Here is a 21,611-nt window from a genome sequence, read left to right as displayed (position 1 = left end):
AGATGGGAAGGAAAAGCTCTAGGATATACAGTACGACAGTTGGATTGATGATGACACTAGGAATGATGGCGCCAGGTTGACAGATGACTAACGGTGGTCAGTTTTGTTGCGCGGGGTCCCTTTTTGTCCATCTCAATGGTTCTTCCACCAAACAATTCTCATTATTAGTTCCGCGTCAAGTCCCATTTACACTTATTTATCTGCTTTAATTCATAAATATCAGCATACCTGTCCAAGTACTGTCTACTGAGTTAATCATTATTAAATGTATTACAAAGGTACTGCTTACTCCCATATTCAAAAAGATCCACTTATACAAAATTCAGCACGAATGTCACCTTAAATATCCGTCCGTCGCTCTTGTGTATTATTGCTTACGTAGCTCGAGGGTAGAGGAATTCCATTGCTTACAGTTTGCAAACAATCTTGTCCGATGGCCACGAACATATTCACGCGACTAGCCGCTACTCCCTGAGAGCGCATAAAATCACCGAGTTGTGAGAGCACTTGCGGCGCATTGGTCATTGTCATGGGTGTTGATGCTGCACTGGCGCCACCAACTCGCAAGAATAGATGTTGCAATAGGCCATTCTCTCCAACGATTGGTGGCCGGAGCCGATGATCTCTTTGTAAACAAGAGCGAATCACGTCTTCCAAGTCTTTATTCTGCAGTGCCGGGAAATTAATTGGAACTGCTGGATCAATAATGCATCGAAACTTCTCAATGATGTTCTGCACGTCTCCAAATGGAGGCTTTGAGTACACTATCTGGTACAGTATGCACCCCAACGACCATATATCGCTTGCACGCCCAACCTAGATAGTAAACAAAAGAAGCTCGTGAGCTTTGCTTCGTTACAAATTTTAATTATTGACAAACCTTCATTTTCCCTTTAGGATTACGCTGGCCATTTGAAGTGGAATTGCCCTGAATAGCTTCAGGGGACATGAAATTGACTGTGCCAACTTGACTATCGCGTTCAATGTTTGTCGTGTCGTTTGAAATTGTCTTCGCAATGCCAAAGTCAATCAGTTTAAGAGCTCCATTTACAAATAGAAAATTCGCTGGTTTCAAATCGCCTTAAATATCATAATATTAAGCAGGTCAATAAGGTTAATACATTACTCACAAACTTCGCTGCCACAATGCTCTTACCATGAATTATTCGCTTTTGATGAATGGCGTTCACGGCTTTAAGCATTTGAGTCCATATTACTCGAATCATGTTTTCATCCATGCCGCCCTTCAAATCTCGAAGACGCTCGCTAAGATCGATTTCCCCGTGTTCCATTATCTAAGCGCAACAATGCATATAGGTTAATGTGACGATTCAAATGAAAGGGCTTACAAGCCTCGAATTACCAAATTTATCTGCCGCTGTTGCAGATCCTGTTCTGCAGCAATGAGCTTGATTATGTATGGGTTCCCTTGCAGCAGTTTTAAAAGCTCGATCTCGTTTGTGAACTGAGCGACGGTTTTTGCATCCAGTTTCTTCAACTTGATTTTCTTCAAGGCATAAATTTTAAGATCTGGCCCGAGCATTCGGTAAACTTTGCTGCTCCCACCACTGCCAATTTGCTCTAGCTTTATATATTTCTGACCGTTTACCTATGGAAGCACAGAACTACAAGATCAGTAGGACCTTCTTGTGAGCAAACGGCAGCATGCACATACCATAACTTTGCCTGTCAGAGACATTAATGCATCTTGAGGTGTGGTATTGCTCATTGAAGATACCAATGGAGACGACAACGACGACACAGAGCCAGGTGAGCTCGAAACCGCGATCTTTGTTGCTACAGCTACTGCTGGATCCATGTGTTGGCGCTTTGGAGATCGATTTTCTTCAACATCATAGGGCATGTTATAGCTTGTCCATTCTAGCGGTTCTGTCCGCACTGCATCTGTTTTAAGTTCCCACGGGAATGGCCTATGCACTCGTGGTGAGGGATTTTCGGAAACATATGAACTGTGCACCGTCACGGGCGCGCCTGTCAAGACAGGCGACACATCTCTGCAGTTCAATGGTAGCTCAGATTCTGTTCTTTCTCTTGATGGAAGCTCAGGCAGATTTCCAGTTGCTTTCTCGGGTAGTTTATACGTCTCAGGAATCTTCAACAGTACTTCCGATACTGTAGGCTTCGCCGAATGATTAAAATCGAATTCAATACTTTTCAAATCAGTTGCAGGGATACTTGGCAAGTTTTCCTTTTTCATCAATTTATTTGCCTTCTCTTTGTGTGGGTTCCATTTCAAGATATGATTTATATCTCCCACATCGAACGTAAGCTTTTTCGAAAAATTCGTCATAACCCTCGGAGACTTAATCGCAGGTTTCTGTGGATACAATCACAAAAAATCAGCTGCCAAAAAACGTCACATAGTAGCTTCAAGCCTAAAACCTTTATTGAAGTGTCAGCCTTTTCAGGTTTTATTGGTGTAGCTTGACTTCCCATCAAAGCGTCGTCATCCTCGTCATCGTCGCTTTGATTTTCATTAATAGCAATCACACGAAGCGGTGGGCCAGCTGAAGTCAATATGTACCAACAAAGCATTCTCTTTATTTAGTGCAACAACACATCAATTTTGTAAAGACATTAGGACATACCATGCTGAAAACGTAACGGGAGGAGCTGCGTCTTTCTAGAAGTCGTCTGCGATTTAAAATTCGAGCGCGTCGGAAGCGAGGGTGTCGTAAGCACTGGTGCTTTAATAACTTTTGATGCTGTCAGGTAGCCTGCTTCGACGCGCGTATAACTGACTGGCGTGGCTTCTAATGGTGTCATTGCCATGGACTCCGAACTGTCTCGTCTTTTACCAATTGGTGTGGATTCCGCCGAATGTAGAAAGGGATCGAGTCCACGTGGTGTAGTGACAATACTCAATGGCTCTTCTGTATGATGTCGTAATGTTTGCATCCGTGTTTTCATTGCCAATACCTTTTGCTCATGTTGAGTGCCTGAAAAGGCCGCAACCCATCCTGCTCTGCCCGAAACAACCTTTTCAAGCATTTCCTCCTTCTCCAGTATCGAAAATGCCTCTTTTTGCACTCCACGCTCGAGGATTTCCTTGGCTGTGACCATGTTGCCTGTCGCGTGCTCAAAAGCAGCCTCCTCCTCATACAAAAGCGGTTGTTTCTCACCCACTCGGCGTCTCTTCATTTCGCAAAAGCTCTTTCTCACGCCAGCTTCAGAACTACCAACATTTAAAAACTGTCAACCCTTTCAGAAGTCGTATTAACGATTACCAACATACTCGCTCAGCTTTGCCAGCATGATGCTTATCTCCGTGTATCCCGCAGTCCGACGTGCCTTCTCGGAGTCGATGCACGTCAGCGCACGTCTAAGCAGCCGCATTTTGCTGTATCTAGTCGGATTTCCCGTCAAAGGGCAACGAAGTAATTCGAGCCACTTCGCCACAGACCGCGGGGCATCCTTAAGCGCAATTACAAGTCGCAGGCGCTTCTCCGAGGCCTTATCCAACATAAACAAAGAGCGCGCAGACTCACCAAAGTGCAAAATCTGCGTCGGTTGATCCTGTGCGCCAGCGTACCGCACTGTAGGCAAGGGAAGCTCTTCCTGGAGCGACTCGACGGCAGCCTCGGGCGGCTGATTCTCCTTGTCATCCATAACCTCCATAGTAATTTTTCGCCGCGTCGGGAGGTGCAAATGCGCGTCCCGAGGGCGCTTGCGGCCTCCGTCGACTTTCGTCGGCGGTAGTTTACTCGCGTCGTGCGCAATGGTTGCGCGCAAGAGTGAAGGTCGCCGTACTCGGCAAAGTGCAAAGTTTCGAGATAACAGTTTATTGGTAATAAATAAGGAGATAAAAAGATTGGATAAAAATGCGATTGAAGCTCCTCTCGCACACTTGGTTTCGCAGCTTCCATGAATTGGTATAACGATTTGTAACTAATACAGGTGTAGGTGAATAGCGAAAGTTGCAGTTATTGACAGAATTGCATCCAGTGCATAGTAACCGCCGCCACGATGAGACTATTTACGGCCGTTGGGAGTTTCACGAAGAAACGGATCGACTGCGAGAAGTGAAACAGACGACCACGAAGCGTATGTATTGGAACTCTTTCTAACTGCATTAAATAAATACTATTTCTCAATAATGTCTGCTGTGAATACTCACGCAAATAAGGCTTCGAACTACAGTAGTGCTAAACCTTGCCACATAGCATGAATTTTCCACACACTATTTCTCCGTATTATTCTTGTCGTATCATCCCTTGCTAAATTTCCTATGTGCTCGCATATGCATAAAGCGCAACACTTTCGATGAACGCATCAATCTTCAACATTCTCCTTTGATGTGCACTCGAAGTGATGCCGTTATGCCGCCATGCCGAGTCCTATAATCAACATGGTGTGCTTATCTCTTGAAAGAGCCTTGGTCAACCCGTCCGCGATCATTTCTTCCGTCGGCTTGTACTCCAGCGCAATTACCTCACTTGCCACCTTCTCACGCAAGAAATGACATTTGATGTCGATGTGCTTCGTACGCGAATGGTAGACAGGATTCTTGGCCACCGCAATACATCCTTGATTGTCTTGAAGAATCGTCGTCGCCAAATTCGGCTTCTACTTCAAGTCCTATATCAAATTTCGAAGCCAGACTGCCTCTTGAGCTGCGCTGTACAGACTGATATACTCTGCTTCGGTGCTTGATGTCGCAACGGTTGGTGGCGCTTGGATTTCCATGAGATCGTGCCGCCGTTCAGGAAGAACACATATCCTGTCGTTGAACGCCGCGTGTCTAAGTCGCCTATCCAGTTTGCGTCTGCGGATCCAATAATCTCTCCCGTGTATACGCCGCTAAATACAATGCTGATATCTTTAGTCGTCTTCAAGTACTTGAGAATTCGCTTGGCCGCCACCCAGTGTGGCTCCCCGTAGCGCTCACAGAACTTAGCAACTTCGCCAGCCACATGCGCATTGTCTGGTCGTGTACAAGTCGCTATGTACATTAATGCACCCACCAGTTCGCGATACGAAAATTTAGGTATAAACGCTTCCTCTTCAGGCATCTTCACCAGTTTAGAGTTGTTATCCGCTGGTGTGTGCGCGTCCTTGCAATGCTCGATTCCGAACTTTTCGGAGAGTCGCCTGATATATGCCTTCTGGCTCATCTTGATCAAGTGTTCGTCGCGCTTGCGGCGAATCTCGATCCCCAAGCAGTACTTGAGACCCCCAAGCTGCTCCTTGATTCTGAACTCTTGCTTTAGCGCACTCTTATTGTCCGTAACGTTCTCCATAGTCTTGCCGAACAGCAAGAGGCCATCCACGTAGTTTATAATGATGCTGTATTCGTCGTTTGACACTTGATTGAATACACACGGATCTGCTGAAGTGCTTTTGAATCCTTGGTTCTCCAGATGCTGGTTTAATTTGCTGTTCCACTGCCACGCCACTTGCTTCGTGCCATACAGCCCTTTATGCAGCAAACACTTCTTCATCGGATTTTGTTGATCTTCAAAACCGTCGGGTTGGTCCATGAAGATCTCCTCATCAACTTCTCTATACAAGAATGCGGTATCAACGTCGACATTTTCTGCCTCCAAGTCTTCAGCTGCTGCAATTTCTAACACCATATTGATCAACTCTTTGCGTGCCACTGGCGCAAAAGTCTCGACGAAGTCGATCCCTGGTCGCTGCGTAAATCCTTTCGCAAATAATCGTGCCTTGACATTGACAATATTTCCACTTGGATCGCGCTTGATCCGAAAAACTCACTTGCAGCTAACAGCCTTCTCGTTCGGTGGCATGTCCACTAGCGTCCACGTGCTATGTTCGTTGAGTGACTGCATCTCGCTCTTCATCGCTTCCAGTCACTCTTTCTTGTTCTTACTTATTAATACTTCTTCGTAGATCGAAGCTTGTTCTCCATCATGTTCGTAGTGAGCTACACTGCACTTCTTTCGAACAGGTCGTACCATCCACTCATCTTGGCCGTCTCTCCCGGGCGTGCTTGATGCTCGAGTAGGAATCTGACCTTAAACACTGGATTCGTTTTGGCGACCACTAACACACGAAGCGGATCAAGGGCTTGCTCTTAGTGGCGGAGTCCGAAGCCTTTCGTCATTTGCTGGAAGCTCCACACCATTGTTGTCAAGTTTCGACGTCTCCAACTTTTCTTCATCTTCAATGATGTCGATAGTTCTCTCGTCTTCCCTTTTCGTTCCCTTCGAAGTGGAATGCTCAGCAAGTGTCACGCTTCTTGAAATCATAATCAAGCCATCATCCGCGTTAAGTAGTCGGTACGCCTTGTGATCCTTTGCGTAGCCAAGAAAATAACACTTCACGCCCAAATCGTCCAACTTCTATCGCTTCTCCTTCGTTACGTGCGTGTGGCATTGCGAACCAAACACGTGCATTGGTCGATGCGCGGCTTTCGCTTGAACACTATCTCGTACGGACTTGACTTCTTGTTTGACGAGTTCAGAATCACATTCCGAATGTCTGCCGCTGTCATTAACGCTTCGCGCCAGTAAGTCTTGGCGAGACCGCTGTTCTTAAGCATGCAGCGCGTCATCTCTACCAGAGTTCGATTGATGCGCTTTGCCATAACATTTCGTTCAGGATTAAACGGAACAGTGAACTATTGCTTGATAAACTTTTGCTTGCAGAAGTTGTCCATTGCCGTGTCTCGATACTCGCCACGATGTCACTTCGAACAATCTTGATCTTTGTGAGACGCTATCTTGATCTTCCGATAAAACCTTGAGAACGCGCTCACAACTTCACTCTTCTTTCGCAACGAATAAAACCGTCACGTACCGGCTCTTCATCATGATGAAACTCACAATGTACTTGAAGCCGGATCTTAAAGCTGGAGTGATAGGTCCAAGCACGTCGGAGCACACGATGCCGTTAGAATGCACACTCTCACTGAGTCCCTTGTCTTCCTCGCTTGCCTTGAATGACTTGCGCACTTGTTTGGACGTCGCGCATACGTCACACACGGCGTTGGTCTTCATTTCCTCGCCCTTGATCATATCTATATCGTCTCGTACGATGAGTGACCCAGTCTTCTGTGCCATAGATCGCTCTCGCACTCGACGACGTGGCATTCCCCACCAACCTCAACGTTGAGGTTTATCAGAAAGCCCTGCTTCCTTCAAGTGGCAACTGGAGCCCACCCCGTTTCACGACGCACTCGTTACGCGTGATCTCTACTGTCGTTGATCGCGCTGATGCAGCCGTTAGCGAGAATAAATTCTTTGAGAGATCTTCAACATGGAGAGTGCTCTCGAGGCAAGCGTCGATCCAAGCATGTCCCGTCCAAACGCGTAACTTCACCGTTCCGTGGCCGATGACCTTGAGCTTCACATTACTCCTCGCGCTTGATATACTGCGTGTCTGACATACTTCCTTATACTACACAAAAGCTTCCCGGACCTTGCATATGTGTGCAGACGCGCCACTGTCGAAAACCCAGCAGCCGCTGATATAAATGCGACGTTGAAGTGGTCGTGCCCTCCTTCTCGTGTTTCTCTTGGTTCACGACTTGAACGGAAATCTCTAGCATAGTTGTCGACCTTGCCACAGTTGAAACACGCTCCTGACGGTCTTTTAGCACGGATTCTTGCTGCTTGCCGTTTCTCTTGCTTGTGTACAGAGCCGTTGCTTCTTCGGCCCGTGCCGTGTCCTTGTGCCGCACTTTCTCAGCAATCCGTTTGCTCACGAGGTCACTAAAATTAAAGCATGACACCGACGTGTGGAACGGCTACGCTAACCTTGCAGGTAGACTTCTTAGCGTCACCGCACATACGTCCTCTTTGCTTGGCCCACAGTTAGCGCGATTCATCTTCATCACTAGATCTTCCAGCTCCGTCTCGTGACAAATGAAGACTCGGTGTCAACAATCTGATGGGGGAGGGTGTAATGGGGCACACACCCGTCGGGGAACCGTTGTTGTGGTACAATACTTTATGGGTAAAATACCCTCTTATCTAATTTTAAAATAGTTAGTGACTTAAATCCCATTTACTATGGGTAGCAAGTGTGGTCGCCGCCAGATATAAATCTGGCGGCCAAAATCTATTTAAAAATAGCTAGGGTATTTTTTTAGATTTAAATAATAACATAAAGTGCAGTTCCCATTTTGATCTTAAAGCGTAAATTGTCTTCCTAAGGCTTGCGCATTGATCTGTAAGAGATAGAAGCCTTTCTAAGGTACATAATCTTGTGCACTAGTTGCCACTTTGAAATTTGATGTGTTCATCGAAAGTGTTGCTCTTTATGCATATGTGTGCATAGAGGAATTTAGCAAGGGATGATATGACAAGAATAGTTTGTGGAAAAATCTTGCTATGTGGCTCTGTCGACTAAGACATGGCAGTGCCATCCCACAGGTCACCGGTTCGATACCCGCAACGACAAAAAGTAAAACCTTTGGGAATTGGTGTTTGGGGTTCACCATTCCTTTTTGAGGTTGGAACTGAAATAGCTAACCGTTCGTTTTTTTTTCTCCTTCACCTCACGAGTTTACGTGATTAAGCCCGTGGGGCTTCGGTGACCTACATGAGGGAAATTCCGATCGTTTTTCTTTCCAGACGAAGAAGGAGTGAAGATGAAGTCTCAAATGAGAACTGGGTCCACCGGGCCCGCCGCCTCCGTAATATTTGGAATTTCAGAGAGTCTGCAGATAGGGGTGATGTTCGGTTGGAACGGAGAGTTCGCTTCGAATTCGCTAAGCTTAAAATCAAAGGCCAGTTACGTTCGGCATTTATGCCACAAAACGAAGAAAGGTCTAGCCGATATTTCAGTGCTTCGGTTGACTGTACAACCATGGATCGAAGCCGCACAAAGGAAATAGATCCACCTAATCCCCACGTCTAGTGGTGGGAAGCGTCGTTTGACGCGAGTTGACAATGAGCTTGGCGCTCAAAACCGTCAATAGCGTATGGGTAATCTTGCCGAAGAGGTACCTCGAGCTCCCAAGAGTTTACAGAAGAGAGGTACCCTAGCCACTTCACCAGATGCTGGTATTGGCCCTTACGACGACATCGCTTAAAAGTTTTTCCAAGTAACCATCGACTAAGTCCAATGCACTGTACATTAGACATCCCACCATATTGTTCTGAATAACATCCTTTCTTAGAATTGGGGTTTTTTTCTGGTCTAGTCGCAGCATTAAGCTTATTACAATCATGTACAATGCGCCGTTCACCATTCAGCTTTTGACACAAAATGTCGGTGTCGAATGAAAAGATTTGCACTCTCGTACCATTCCAGACTCGTGCTTAGCACGCAAGAAATCGTCAATGACGACACACTAATTCCTTGGTAAAGGCCACTGTCGTGTGACACAGTATTTAGTCCCCGAAACCAAGTCAATTTACAATTGAATTTTTTTTAATTTTTAAAAATATATCATACATGACGGACACCTCTATCCGGAGGTAAAACAGATGGTAGATTATTACATACCACGTCTTGGAATTCCTTAATCAAGGAATAAAATGAATCGGTAGGATCTTTAAGGATCGATGTCCGCGCACTTAGTGCAACTTTTGTGTCATCCAGGACAGCTTCGTCCAGAAGTGACGATGAGTTTAACTCAATCGTAGGTCGAATGACCACCATCTCAGATAAGTTGCTAGCCTTTCGGCGGCACTCATCAATAGACATTTCGTCTAGCTCTAAAAGAGCATATAACGAAAGGATTACCGCAAGGCTAACTCCCCCCTCAATGTTACCGGTTACACCATTTACAAGCGTATGAAATTGCTCACTCTTATCACTTTGTGAGGGTATACACGCTTCGTGTCCATCCTGTCTTGGAGAGGAGAAATTACAACTCTTAGAGGCCGGGACATTAACGTCCCCGGTTTTTCTAGCCTGTATTGGTTCTACACAAGACATGTGCTTAATTTGACATCCGACAAGGAGTTAGGTAACTCAACTTCCAAATCCAGCGAACGTTTACGTGCCGCTTTACGTGCATTAGAAGGGTTTGACCCAAAATGCCCTGGCGAACCGCCAATAGTGTCGGCGCCACCTCGGCCGACCACACTCGATGGACTTAGACATTCCATTCCACGTATCCCAGGGATATTGCACCCTTGATGATTCAGCCTTAGGCCAACAATGCTTTCAGCATTCAGTGAATCGTTATTAGAACGAGTGTCACTCGACGGAGTACGTGCCGTTCCACTTATTTCTGCTGAGTCGGGCTCAGAATTTATGTTTTTAACATTAGAGTATATTAACTCAGACATGCCAATGTCTAAAATACTGACAGACTCATTCAATGATCCGCGCCAATAGTGCTTTTGTTGCCTAGCAAAGGTAGGTTCATGACTCTTCAAAACTTTGCTAGGAACATTGCGCGTCGATCCATGGCTCATGGTGTTCTAACCAGGCCATACCAAGGCTGAGATTATATCTCGAATCAAAATCAAGGACGAGACAGCGTTCCATGCTGTCAAAGTCCAGAACTTTATACCTAAAATCAATGGAACTTTGGGAATAGTGACACGAGTCCCAGTCGCTAAGCGAACAGTGATTGTATCACCTTCATGCGCTTTAAGCACCTCAACGTTCTGTTGACTTCCTTCAAGAAAAAGGCGTCGAGCATAATTGCAAGACGCTCCTGTGTCAATTAAAATTGACCACGGCTAATTAAAGCCCTTTACAGTCGCTTGAGAGACTAGCAGCCAGGCTTGTACACTCGCCCTGTGCCATTGAACACCGAGCTAATAGGGGCTGGGTTCTGTTTATTCTCACCTACTAGAGGTTCAACAGAGCCTAGGTATTCCCCAGTAGGGCGCCCTGTATCTACTGGGTATCGACGTTTTCCCGCACCGTACCAGATTTTTGGTATAGGTCGGAATTGGTGCTCTTTCGAGGTTTACGCGTATTTCGTAGGGGACAGGCCGGACGTAATTTTTTCGTGCTTCCGTAAATTTAACATCTACGGATATTCTTATGCTGTTCCACAGCTTAAAAAAAGCCTCTTCTCTTTCCTCAACGAGGCTTAGATCCATGGGTTCCGGTCTATTAGATGGTACCATGTGCTTGTTGACAGCTAGAGGTCGAGCCTTCGGCTCTGAATCAGTTACATAGATGTACCGGCCGATCAGGGGGGCTTCGTATCGCATGAAGGCTTCAAGCCTTGCATACAGGACCTCTGGTTCCTGGGAGATAATAAATTCCACGTGTTCAAGCCCAAACAAGGTTTTGAGCTTGTCATAAGCGGCACGTTGCCCTTCTGACAGTTCTGGAACCTCTTCCATTTTCGTGAGGATTCAGTCTTGTAAAGACTCAGGCGTAGATTGACTACGAGTGCTACCAGGTGTCGCGGAGCTACCTCGCTCCTAATGTCAGAGGAAGACTTTCAGACTCAGAGAGTCACTTATTTCTATTGAACTAATGGGCTTAACGACTTAGGGAGTCGTACACGCTATCAAAGCTTAAGAATCCTAGTTCAAGGGATTCAGGGGTTCGTAGAACTAAGTGGCAACTAGTGCCCAAGAGGATATACCTTAGAAAGGCTTCAATCTCTTATAGATCAATGCGCAAGCCTTAGAAAGGCACTTGACGCTTAAAGATCAAAAAGGGAAACTGCACTTTATTTAATTATTTAAATCTAAAACCCTAACCCTAGCTAATTTAAAATAGATTTTGGCCGCCAAATTTATATCTGGCGGCGACCACATTTGTTACCCATAATAAATGGGATTTAAGTTAGGCGTCATTCCTAATGCGAATGCACCTATGTGCATCACATACACAAGGTTGGTCACAAATGTGAACCACACCCGAGTGGTGGGTCTAATTACTTTATTTAAGTAATTGAGCATCCCCTTTCCTCGACGATGAGGGAATGGTGGACTTTGAAAGTCACACTCCATTAGAGGATGAGGAAAGGGGATGCTCAATTACTTAAATACGTTTCAAAATAGAACCGTCCCAAATTCAAATCAACTTCATCTATTTACTTAAGCATCACTTTACACCATGAGCTTGTCCAAGCGCGATCGAGAATGGGCCACCTCAGCTTCAGACGGCGACAGCGCGGTCTCTGCAGCCGACCACGACTCAAAGCGACCCCGGCTATCATCCTCTTCATCTCCAGCAGCGAATTCGACCACCTATACCTCTCAATTCCCTGCATCAACTACAGAACAGAGCTCGCAAGCGCATTCAATGGTTGCGCTAGACGCCATTCGTGTTCAATTGCAGAACACTTCCGACCCGCATTTACAAGCCCGTCTTTTATTACAATATAGCTCGTATGCCGCGTCGCCCAGCGTGGAATCCACAGCAGCGATTGATTTTTTATTTTCGTTTTTACTGCAAAATCAGACCCAATCGGCGACGCAGCACGAAGGAACGATGACTCAGAACACTGAAAGTAGTGGTGCGATTGTTGTCAGTGCCATTCTGCGTGGACTTCGCGAACTACTAAGTGTGAAAGCAGGAGTTGTGGAGCCCATGATCCAGGTCGATGCTATGGGCGAGCAGCTCATGGAGTGTATGAGTATTAGCGACGATTTCAAGCTCCGTCGAAACATGCTTTCAATCGTTGTCGACTGCCTTTTACTCACTCAAAAATTCAAGCCACTCAAGTCTTTACTAGCAACATGTGTACAAGACCACGATAGTGGCATGCAAGCAATTTGTTTACGTGGATATTTACAACTACACGAGAAAGGAGAAGTATTTGCCTTCGAGACGCCACTCCATGATACAGCTATTGCCTCTCAATTCGATCAATTGGTAAATTTCGTGCTATGTGCACAAAGTGACAAGGTCCGAATTCTAAGTGCTCAAGTACTTGTGGCGGTTGCAAATTCAAATCTTGAAAATGAAGTTACAAGTCGCCAATTCATACGAACTTTAAACGAGACACGAATTCTTTCTGAAAAAGTCTTTCTTGTCTTGTGTTTGGCTGGAAACAATACGTCGAAACGTCTAGTACGAGCAGAAATTGCGAAATGTATGCGTAGCATGGCTTCTGTGCTTGCTACCGACGTGGTGGAGCATGCGCTGGTGAAGACTCAAGTGGATGAAACGATTGAGGATGAACCACAGGAAGCTGTTGAAAGAAAAACGCGACGGATGATGTCGAGTGGGGTGCTCTTGTCACTCTTAGAAGACCTTGACGAAGACGTGGCAATGGAAGCTTCGCGCACGATTGCTCGATTAAGTGAAGTGTCGATCAGTCCTAATGCTTGTACCGCACGATGGAGTCAACACGTATTGGAACGCACGATCACTGCTCACTTTGATGTCCTCGCTCGTGTCAATGGAGGTCGTTCCTTGTCGTTGCGTCAAGTATTGATCAACTCGTTGCGTCGTTTATTTACGTGTCGACATGTATTAAGAACGCCGACCGATTTTATCATATCAAGCGCTGATGTGAGCTCGTTATTGAGTTTTAACGGTACGCACTCGAGCTGCGATAGTGTCGAAACGTTGCATGTGCTACAATACTGTGATGTATCAAGTGCTTGGACTGTTGAGCGATTTGTCGATTATGTATTGCAAATTGCGACTTTGACATGGAAGGACAATAAGTGTCTGGAAAAGGAAAACGAAGGGAACATTACGTGGGATTGCTGGCAGCACCAATTTCTCACGGCCGTACAAAAGGTTGGAACAAAGTGCTTGAAAGGGCTACAAGCCGATAATGTTTTGTTAGACCGCGTGAGACAAGAAGTTCAACGCAGTGGACAGTGTCAATTTCTAAAACGCACGGGCCAAGTCTTGATATCTCTCCTCGATCCTTTTTCCAAGACCAGAACTGTCAAGACTAGACCCTCCTCGAAATCGAGCTTGTTTTTCCTCAAGAATTCGACGTCAACAATGCACGCATCTAGCGTATCTTCACGAATCGCAGTATCAATGAACATTCTTCGACTCCCTCCTTCCGATGAAAGTTTTCTCGAGTCTTTCAAAGCGGTAAGCTATGCTACTTCCATCAAGCCTTGGTCGTTTTTTCATTGCTGTATCGTTTGTATGCATTTAGATCCGTCAACTTCGGCCAGCGTTAGGTCGAGATAGCTTTGATGCTCCTTTTCAACTTGTCGATTGCTTGATTGGTCTTCGCCAGCACGTACGCTCGTTCTTAAAGGCGTCAGTATCGCATGCGCCGATCCCGCTTAAGTATGCATCGATGTCGGTCATGCTTAGCACGAGTCCAAGTGTAAGCACTGGACATACGAACAATACCAGTGAAGACTATCACCCTTTGGACGAAGCAAAAGCCTTTACAAGTCTGCAGCTACCTCTTGAAATGCGAAACAAGTGTCAAGAGCTGATCGACGTAGCGTCTGCCGTGTACGTAAAAGCGTACGCCTTGAACGCCTCGCCTCGTATTGAATTGTTACAGGTAGTACTGACCGCATACGAATGTGGACTGTCGTACGACTAACGCTCTATTCTCTCCCTGCGTGTAGCTGATAGCGCTTGGCCGATTAGGACTCGTAGTCGCATTGCTGCAAAACGCTCGTAATTCTGACTTTCTTACGGAAAACATACAACGGAGAAATAAAGAAGCTGCTGAATTGAATGCACTCATGTGCGACAGCCAGTATGGAGCGAAACAGTGGTTTTCATCCGAAACATTGTCATGTCATTGTTCGTTAAATGATCTCAAGCGCGCTTTTGTCGCTTGCGTTTTCAAGACGTGGCCCACTGCACTCGTAACGGCTGCAATCGGTCGTTGTACACCAGCTAGTGATACAGAATGTTTTCATTATCGCTGTATAGCTGCAGCGCATGCATCGATCATCGAACCAACAAGTCATCGACTTCTAAAGCCGAAATGTCGAAAAATTACAGCGCATGTGCCATTTAAGCAACGGATTCAATTCGTATTGACAAATATGCGCAATAGTTTTCAGATTTATGTCAAGAGTGTGCTTTCAAATGGTGACGTCGCGTATCATCACGTGCCATTAGCAAACGTCGAATATCAAGGTCCACGAAAACACTTGGTCGACTACACGATCACTTTGACGGTATCCCCCTTTTCAGATCCAACAAGATTCACCATGGCCGTGTGCTTAGGACACCCCCGACTTCCTGGAATGGATGATGTAAGCATGCACACGTTCTGTTATATACGACGTTGAGACAATAATTCATTTGATGTTATGAGTAGCCAAGCACATTGGATTCTAAAGACAGCGGTGCTCAAATGTATACAGCAATATCGGCTTCTGTACTTGTGTCGATCACACAAACATTACGCTGAGGTAATTGCTCCCAGCAAAAGATTTTCAAGAGAAAGCTTTGATTGCGTTTAATGATGTAAGAGCTCATAGAGCAAAATGGCAGAAGCAACGCTGACGTTAAGGGAGTCGACGTGCGTGTCTGTTGTTTGACCTGTCACGGAATCAATGTAAGCCATACGTCTTTGAATATTGTCTTAACTAGAAACACGTGTGCACCTGGAATAATCACGATCTCTTCGCAACATTCACGAATTCCCTTTCGAAGACCACGGTGTTCATTTCCCTACGTGACATTAAATTTTTAAGAATGAGTCCATTGTATTCGACATAGCAGCTGAAAAGTAGTGGAAGATACCATGACAAGAATCGTGGGTTGACAACGGCCTGATAGCTTGGTCGACGTAATCGAATTGGAACCGGTACTTGCACCAACAATATGCCACCCAAAGTCCCGACTAATTGCAAGCATTTCGTGCAAATCCCTCGCTTTGAAAAGTTTATTCTGAAAACAAAACAAAATCATTTGTGTTTCGATATACAGAATCAACTCGTACGAGCGTCGTTTTAACGTACATTGGCAACCAGAACTTCCAACGCACCGACTGAAGCACGGGAGACTGCAGGAGATAGTGGCGCGCTGTTTTGATCACTCACGACAAGAGCAAAACTGCCCAAAAAGTGAGCTGACCGAAGAATTGCTCCAAAATTCTGAGGATCGTGAATCTCATCGAGCACTAAAATCACGGGCGATTTCTCTGACTTTGTAAAGTCTACTGAAATGTTATAACATTGCGTACATGCTACAGAATGTATTGCATTTCTTACCCGATGGGGCTCCAGGAACGAATTCGTTAAGTTGAATGGGAGCTGCGTCTAAGACGACTCCCTTACAAAGCATAAATTTAGAAAAATAAGCATAATGCATTCCAAATTTTGGAAAAGGAAGACGGACCTGATGAGGTTTATCACCGGTCATGTGATTGAGCATCCATTTGGTCGTCGAATGGACCGGTAGATCAATCGCTGTGGCCAGGTCTTTAATACGCTCGAGGGCTTGTGAATCCTCCTTTTTCTTCTGCATGCGCTGGCCAAGTGTGGCCTTTTCTCGGACATACAATGCGTGGGTCTTTCGGTGACCGCATTCCAGTGCCTGCAGTACACTGTGTAGACCATAGACTCCCTCTCCTATTATTTCGGGAATGTTCTTGTTGTTACTTGTACTTGGAAGCGGAGGACGGCGTTCCTTATTGCGCCAAGGGTCATGTTTGCGACTTTGCGAAGCTCCCCAGCGTGGCGACTTTACGTTGCGTGATCCAGAGGAAGGAGAAGTCCATTGACGTTTGGTGGATGAGATTGAGAACAAGCATGATTGAACTAAGCGAGTCGGAATGGATACTTTGCAACCGGTCATAATGAACGACATCGTGAATGCTTTCAAGAACAATTTGTTGGTTGTCAAGAAATGCTCTACTATCAAATGTGCTGTTAATTAGGAAATCGTAACTTTAAAGCATTGGTCTAAAGTTAGGAAATCGTAACTTTAGACCAATGCTTTAAAGTTACGATTGTGTATCAAATGTGCTGTTAATTAGGAAATCGTAACTTTAAAGCATTGGTCTAAAGTTAGGAAATCGTAACTTTAGACCAATGCTTTAAAGTTACGATTTCCTAATTAACAGCACATTTGATAGTAGAGCATTTCTTGACAACCAACAAATTGTTCTTGAAAGCATTCACGCATAAATTAAAATTTCTACCAGTATTTCTTTCGCGGAATTCGAGCCGGTATCAAGCGTTCTCGCACTCTTTGCATGTAAGGCGCTATGGAATGATCCGAGCGAAGACCACTCCTGTCCATTAACAAAAAGAAAACTTATTGCTGCTATGCAGCAAAACCCGTTACAAGAAGTAGTTCTAGTCGCCATCTTAGGGAAGTTTTTAATACGGGCGTGTCCCTACTACTTTTAAAGCGGCGGTTGACATTGTGCTAAACGCTGGATTTGATTTTTAGTCCTCTTCCGTTTATAGACAGACACACCATGTTATCTCCTTGAGCACATCAGGTTCGTTTAATTGACCTGAACCCAAGGACCTTAGCCTCGCATTTACGGATGTCTTGTAACGGGGCACTACAACTTGTACTGCTTCAGTACAAATCCACTTCGCACTGCTTCAGTTGCGAGTGGTGCCTTACGTTATTTCACGTACACTAGTCCGCGCGAGCCAATTGTTGTTTGGGCGCGTCCCGCGTGGGAAATGCGACGTCTATAGACGTGTCACTTTATAAACGTCAGCTGTGAAAGCCCACTCTGGCTTTGCTAGCGAGCTTGAGAATGGCCAAGGCAACTCGCTCTTGTCTCTGTTTGGAGCAAAGCTGAGTTCATAGCCATTCCTTCTCTCGTATAAAAAAATAGGTTTCCTTCCTCTTTGGCCTCATTTTGTTAAACCCAAAAACGAGGGCGAGCCTTGGACTATCGATAAGATGCGGAACGTACTAGCTGGTAGATATGCCGCTAAGTAATCATGGACCTGTTCAATAAGATTGGACTCACAGTGCATCAAGGCTTGTAGTCTTGCACCAAGCACCTCTGAGCCCAGAGACATTATCTTTTTTTTCTCGGGCCAAACAAAGCTTTAAGCTTTTCAAACACTAAACCTTTCGCCTCTTAGAGGTTTAGGAATAAACATCCTCACATAGGGTATGTCGTATATAGACTAAGGCGTGAATTTACTGCGAGTGCTGCCAAGTAAAGCGAAGCTACCTCGCTTTTAAGTCAGAGAAAGACCAACTGACTCAAAAGTATCACATATTCGATAAAACTGATAAGTGCAACAACATAAAGAGTCGCACAAGCTCGTACGGCTTCATGAGTCTTCTCAGTGGTTCGTAGAACCGAGTGGCAACTCGCGCCGATAGTATATACATTACGAGGGCTCAGTACTTTCACTGATCAGAGCGCAAGCCTTAGGAAGACACGCCACGCTGTTTAGACCAAAAGGGGATCTGAATCACATATGTTTAAAATGTAAATCCGTACCCTAATTACCTTAAATTTGAATCCGGCTACCAGCCAGGCGGAACTTGATGATATTACCGAAAAATAGAAAAAAGGTACTTCAAGCATAATGTAAATTGTACCAAATTAACGGCTTACAATCGAAGTGTCAACATGTAAAATCCATGTCTTAATATTTTAGTTATCTTTATAAATTGGTAGGTTTTGAGTGATTTCTAAGTTCTAAAAATTAAAAAAGGATGTATTTTATTGAATAATTCTAAAATGCAATCAAACAGAATCACCGTAAGGTATTTTTTATGCTTTAATGCAAGCTCAATTTTTCGAAGAGCTGTATTGAAACGGTGTGTCCCGTTACATAGGTAATATTCCTTTAAAAGGAAATAAACAAAGAAATATTTATAAAAATATTATCTTTTTATTTATTTTGACTTTAATAATTCCGATAATATCAAATTTGGTATTATTGATGCAATAAGACCTTAGCTCTATTGATTGGTTAATTTAAGTTTAAATCAGCCCCACCAACCGTTACAAGACACGATTGTGTGGTGCGCAAGGAGGCGCCATACTTTATTAGATATTTACATAATTAGTTCAGTAGTAGATCGAATATCGTTACGTAAATAACTAATTATATAAATAGAGTTTTACTTTTTCCCCTAGTTCTAATCCTTTCAACTTAAGACCCTTAGCACCTAAGAAACCTTCCTTTGTACCCTTGTGTACGTGAAGTTTCGGGGCACTTGATTTACACTGTAATCAGTGTAAGGTTTACTACTACTGATCAGTGCTAGTGAAAGATGCTTCGTTACACCAGGTGGCACTTCATAGTCCGTTCAACGCCCACGCACCTTCCATCCAACGTGGACATGTTGGATGACGAAGGAGGGAGCTTAATAGCCCCTCAAGAAGGATATCACGCAACGCGTGAAAGGTTTTCTCGTTTAAGTGACCATGAATATAGAGCGATCGAACGAATGAGTTCGGTCGTAGGCTGTCCAGCTGTCAGCGCTATGCTGTTTACTCTGGGCATAGATGAACAGCATGCGGCCACAGCCATTTCATTCAACACGAGCTCAACGGGGCCCAAGAGAAAGTACCCTTGCTTTACCAGCAAGGCTCTCAAAACACAGAGATGGTGAGAGAACAGAGTGCTCAACAGTTGAAGCTGTTGAGACAGCAGCATTTACATGTTTCGAATAGACCGACGCTTAAGCATCGACCCGAAAGCTTAAGGACCGAAATCTCTAACCTTAAGGCAGTCGAAGGCGACGCCCTCTTGAGAGGGTTCGTCGAATTAGACGATGCCATAGAAGCTAGTCGTATCAGTGATGATGCGACGAAAGCGAAATCTGGCGTATCAAATTTAGCCGGAAATGTCAAATCTTGGGCCTTGGAGCTCAAGCTTCATGATCCATTAGTCTTTGGGTCGTATGAGGTCTCAGAAACCCGGCTCAGACAAACATTTGAGCCGCCACGTGCCAAATTTCAAGACTCGAGCTGAGCTCCTGGATTTGAAGCAGGGCAAGCGTGATTTACACGCGTATCCCAAAATACACGATACCTGGTCAATTGTATCGTTAGTTGTCTAATTAACGAATAAACACAGAAAATTGTGTTTATTAAAGGTCTTGCAGACGGACCTGTTACGACCCACCTGTTCTGGCTAGAATTAGAGTCGCTAGACCAAGCGATCTCTATAGCGGAACAGGAAGACTTCAGTCTTAAACAGCCTTTTGTCTACTCTGGTGCTTATCGTCCACCGAAACGACTAGAAACGGAGGTCTAGAACTCGTGGACCTCTCGTATATAGAGAGCGAGAAACCTCGCTCTTCAAGTAACAAACGATAACAGAAATGTAATGGTTGTCAAAAAATGTGCCACTACGCCTATGAGTGTAGTGCCCCACGGCCTATGCCTAAAAACACTGAGCGAAAAGACCGACCTCTTGCTAGGAGTAACGGAGGACGCGGATCCGACGCTGTTGCAAAATCGCAACGGCGTGGTGGATCGTAAAAAAACAGTAGGTGCGGAGCACCCTACTGATCCAGCAACGTCAAAGAATTATCAGGTCTTTTGACGAAAGTTGCACCTCACACACAAAGATTGTGTGTAAATGCTCTGCGCGATGAGGTTACCCTCATCATCCTGAAAATAAAAGTGTCAAATAAATTTTCCCTCAAGTACTTAGTCGATTGTGGGGCGTTAAATAACTTTATTAGAAGCCAATCGCTAGAAGATCGTAGGCTCGAATTTATTGAGCGCGATTCCCTTTAACGAAGATGACAGTGCGCCTAGCAACAGGCGCATCTATAACGGTTAAGAAACGTGTGGTTGGTATTCAATACACGTGAAAGGGTAAACAGTACGATGATGGTTTCATCGTACTAGATTTTGATGGCAAATTTGATATCATCCTTGGATTACCATGGCTCAGAAAGTACGAGCCATGTATAAATTGGCAGCATCAAGTCCTGACGATGCCTGTCCCTTATTCATCAGATGGCCAACTGATGAACGTCTCGGAGCCTCCACAAGCGTGTGGTAGCCCTACGAGTAAAAGCGATGGCCTCACCTGGCGTTTGGTCGTTAGCGTGACTGCACAAGAACTCGGTGTGAATGCCGAACACACTGTGGAGTTAGATTCTGACGGCTGTGCACAAGCACAGGCAGCGTCGAAGTTTGACCACTTCAATAAGTTGAGTGGTACAAAACAAGGATGTTTGCTCAAACAGCAACATCTAGGAAAAATTGAGACGCTTTTCTATAAAGCCCAAAGCGAAAGTCCAAGATCGACTGGAGAGTCGATCGTAGAGGATCTCGCTGTGGTAGCGCAACCACAGCTTGAGGCAGTTGGGGAGGATATTCCATAAAGGAAAAATGAGGGAATAAGTCCCCAAGAATCTGGGGGAATAAGTTCCTAGAAACCTGTGGTCAAAGGTTCCCAAGTACGTTTGAAAATAAGTCAAAATGGCAACTGAGACGATAAATGCCTAAATAAACAATGAATTAACTGCAGGCGCTTATACACTTGATCGAATAGCGCCACCGAAGTTTACTTCGGAGATAACTCAGTTTCCAATGTTAGACCCGAAACGGTTTTTGCTTGATCTGCGTAGTAACAAAGTCAAGCAGATCTACGTACTTGTATCAGATGACAACTATGTGGTCGATATTTGGTCGGCAATAGTATTTATTGAGAACGAACGAATTCTTAGCAGCTCATCGATGGACGAAAGTGTCCTCGATGAGAAGACTCGGATTGAACGTTTCACGTCCTAATCCTGGGAGTCATTGAAGACAAATCCTTTATATCAGGTTTTAAAATAATTCAAGGATGTCTTATCTGAATCAGTACCGAGCGAGTTGCATATGGATTATGGCACTCGACACGAAA

The 21,611-nt window shown here is 44.9% G+C and overlaps 2 protein-coding genes across 2 annotated transcripts; one reads left to right on the top strand and one right to left on the bottom strand.

Moving 5' to 3' along the window:
- Window positions 1–104: 104 nt before the first annotated feature.
- On the bottom strand, window positions 105–3,733 carry CCR75_007123 (uncharacterized protein). Its single transcript, XM_067965187.1, has 8 exons — window positions 3,257–3,733; window positions 2,610–3,196; window positions 2,404–2,528; window positions 1,676–2,338; window positions 1,364–1,609; window positions 1,157–1,295; window positions 881–1,080; window positions 105–816 (listed from the first exon to the last, which is right to left on the bottom strand). Exons 1-8 carry the CDS (start codon window positions 3,637–3,639, stop codon window positions 340–342), a joined length of 2,820 nt encoding a protein of 939 aa, XP_067815548.1. The 5' UTR covers window positions 3,640–3,733; the 3' UTR covers window positions 105–339.
- Window positions 3,734–11,922: 8,189 nt separating this feature from the next.
- On the top strand, window positions 11,923–16,136 carry CCR75_007124 (uncharacterized protein). Its single transcript, XM_067965188.1, has 4 exons — window positions 11,923–13,917; window positions 13,985–14,347; window positions 14,415–15,056; window positions 15,122–16,136. The coding sequence occupies exons 1-4, from the start codon at window positions 11,971–11,973 to the stop codon at window positions 15,212–15,214; spliced, it is 3,045 nt and encodes a 1,014-aa protein (XP_067815537.1). The 5' UTR covers window positions 11,923–11,970; the 3' UTR covers window positions 15,215–16,136.
- The last annotated feature ends 5,475 nt before the right edge of the window (window positions 16,137–21,611 follow it).

Source organism: Bremia lactucae, linkage group LG8 (genome assembly GCF_004359215.1).
Source record: "Bremia lactucae strain SF5 linkage group LG8, whole genome shotgun sequence".
NCBI lineage: Eukaryota > Oomycota > Peronosporomycetes > Peronosporales > Peronosporaceae > Bremia > Bremia lactucae.
This window is presented reverse-complemented; position numbering and strand designations above follow the sequence as displayed.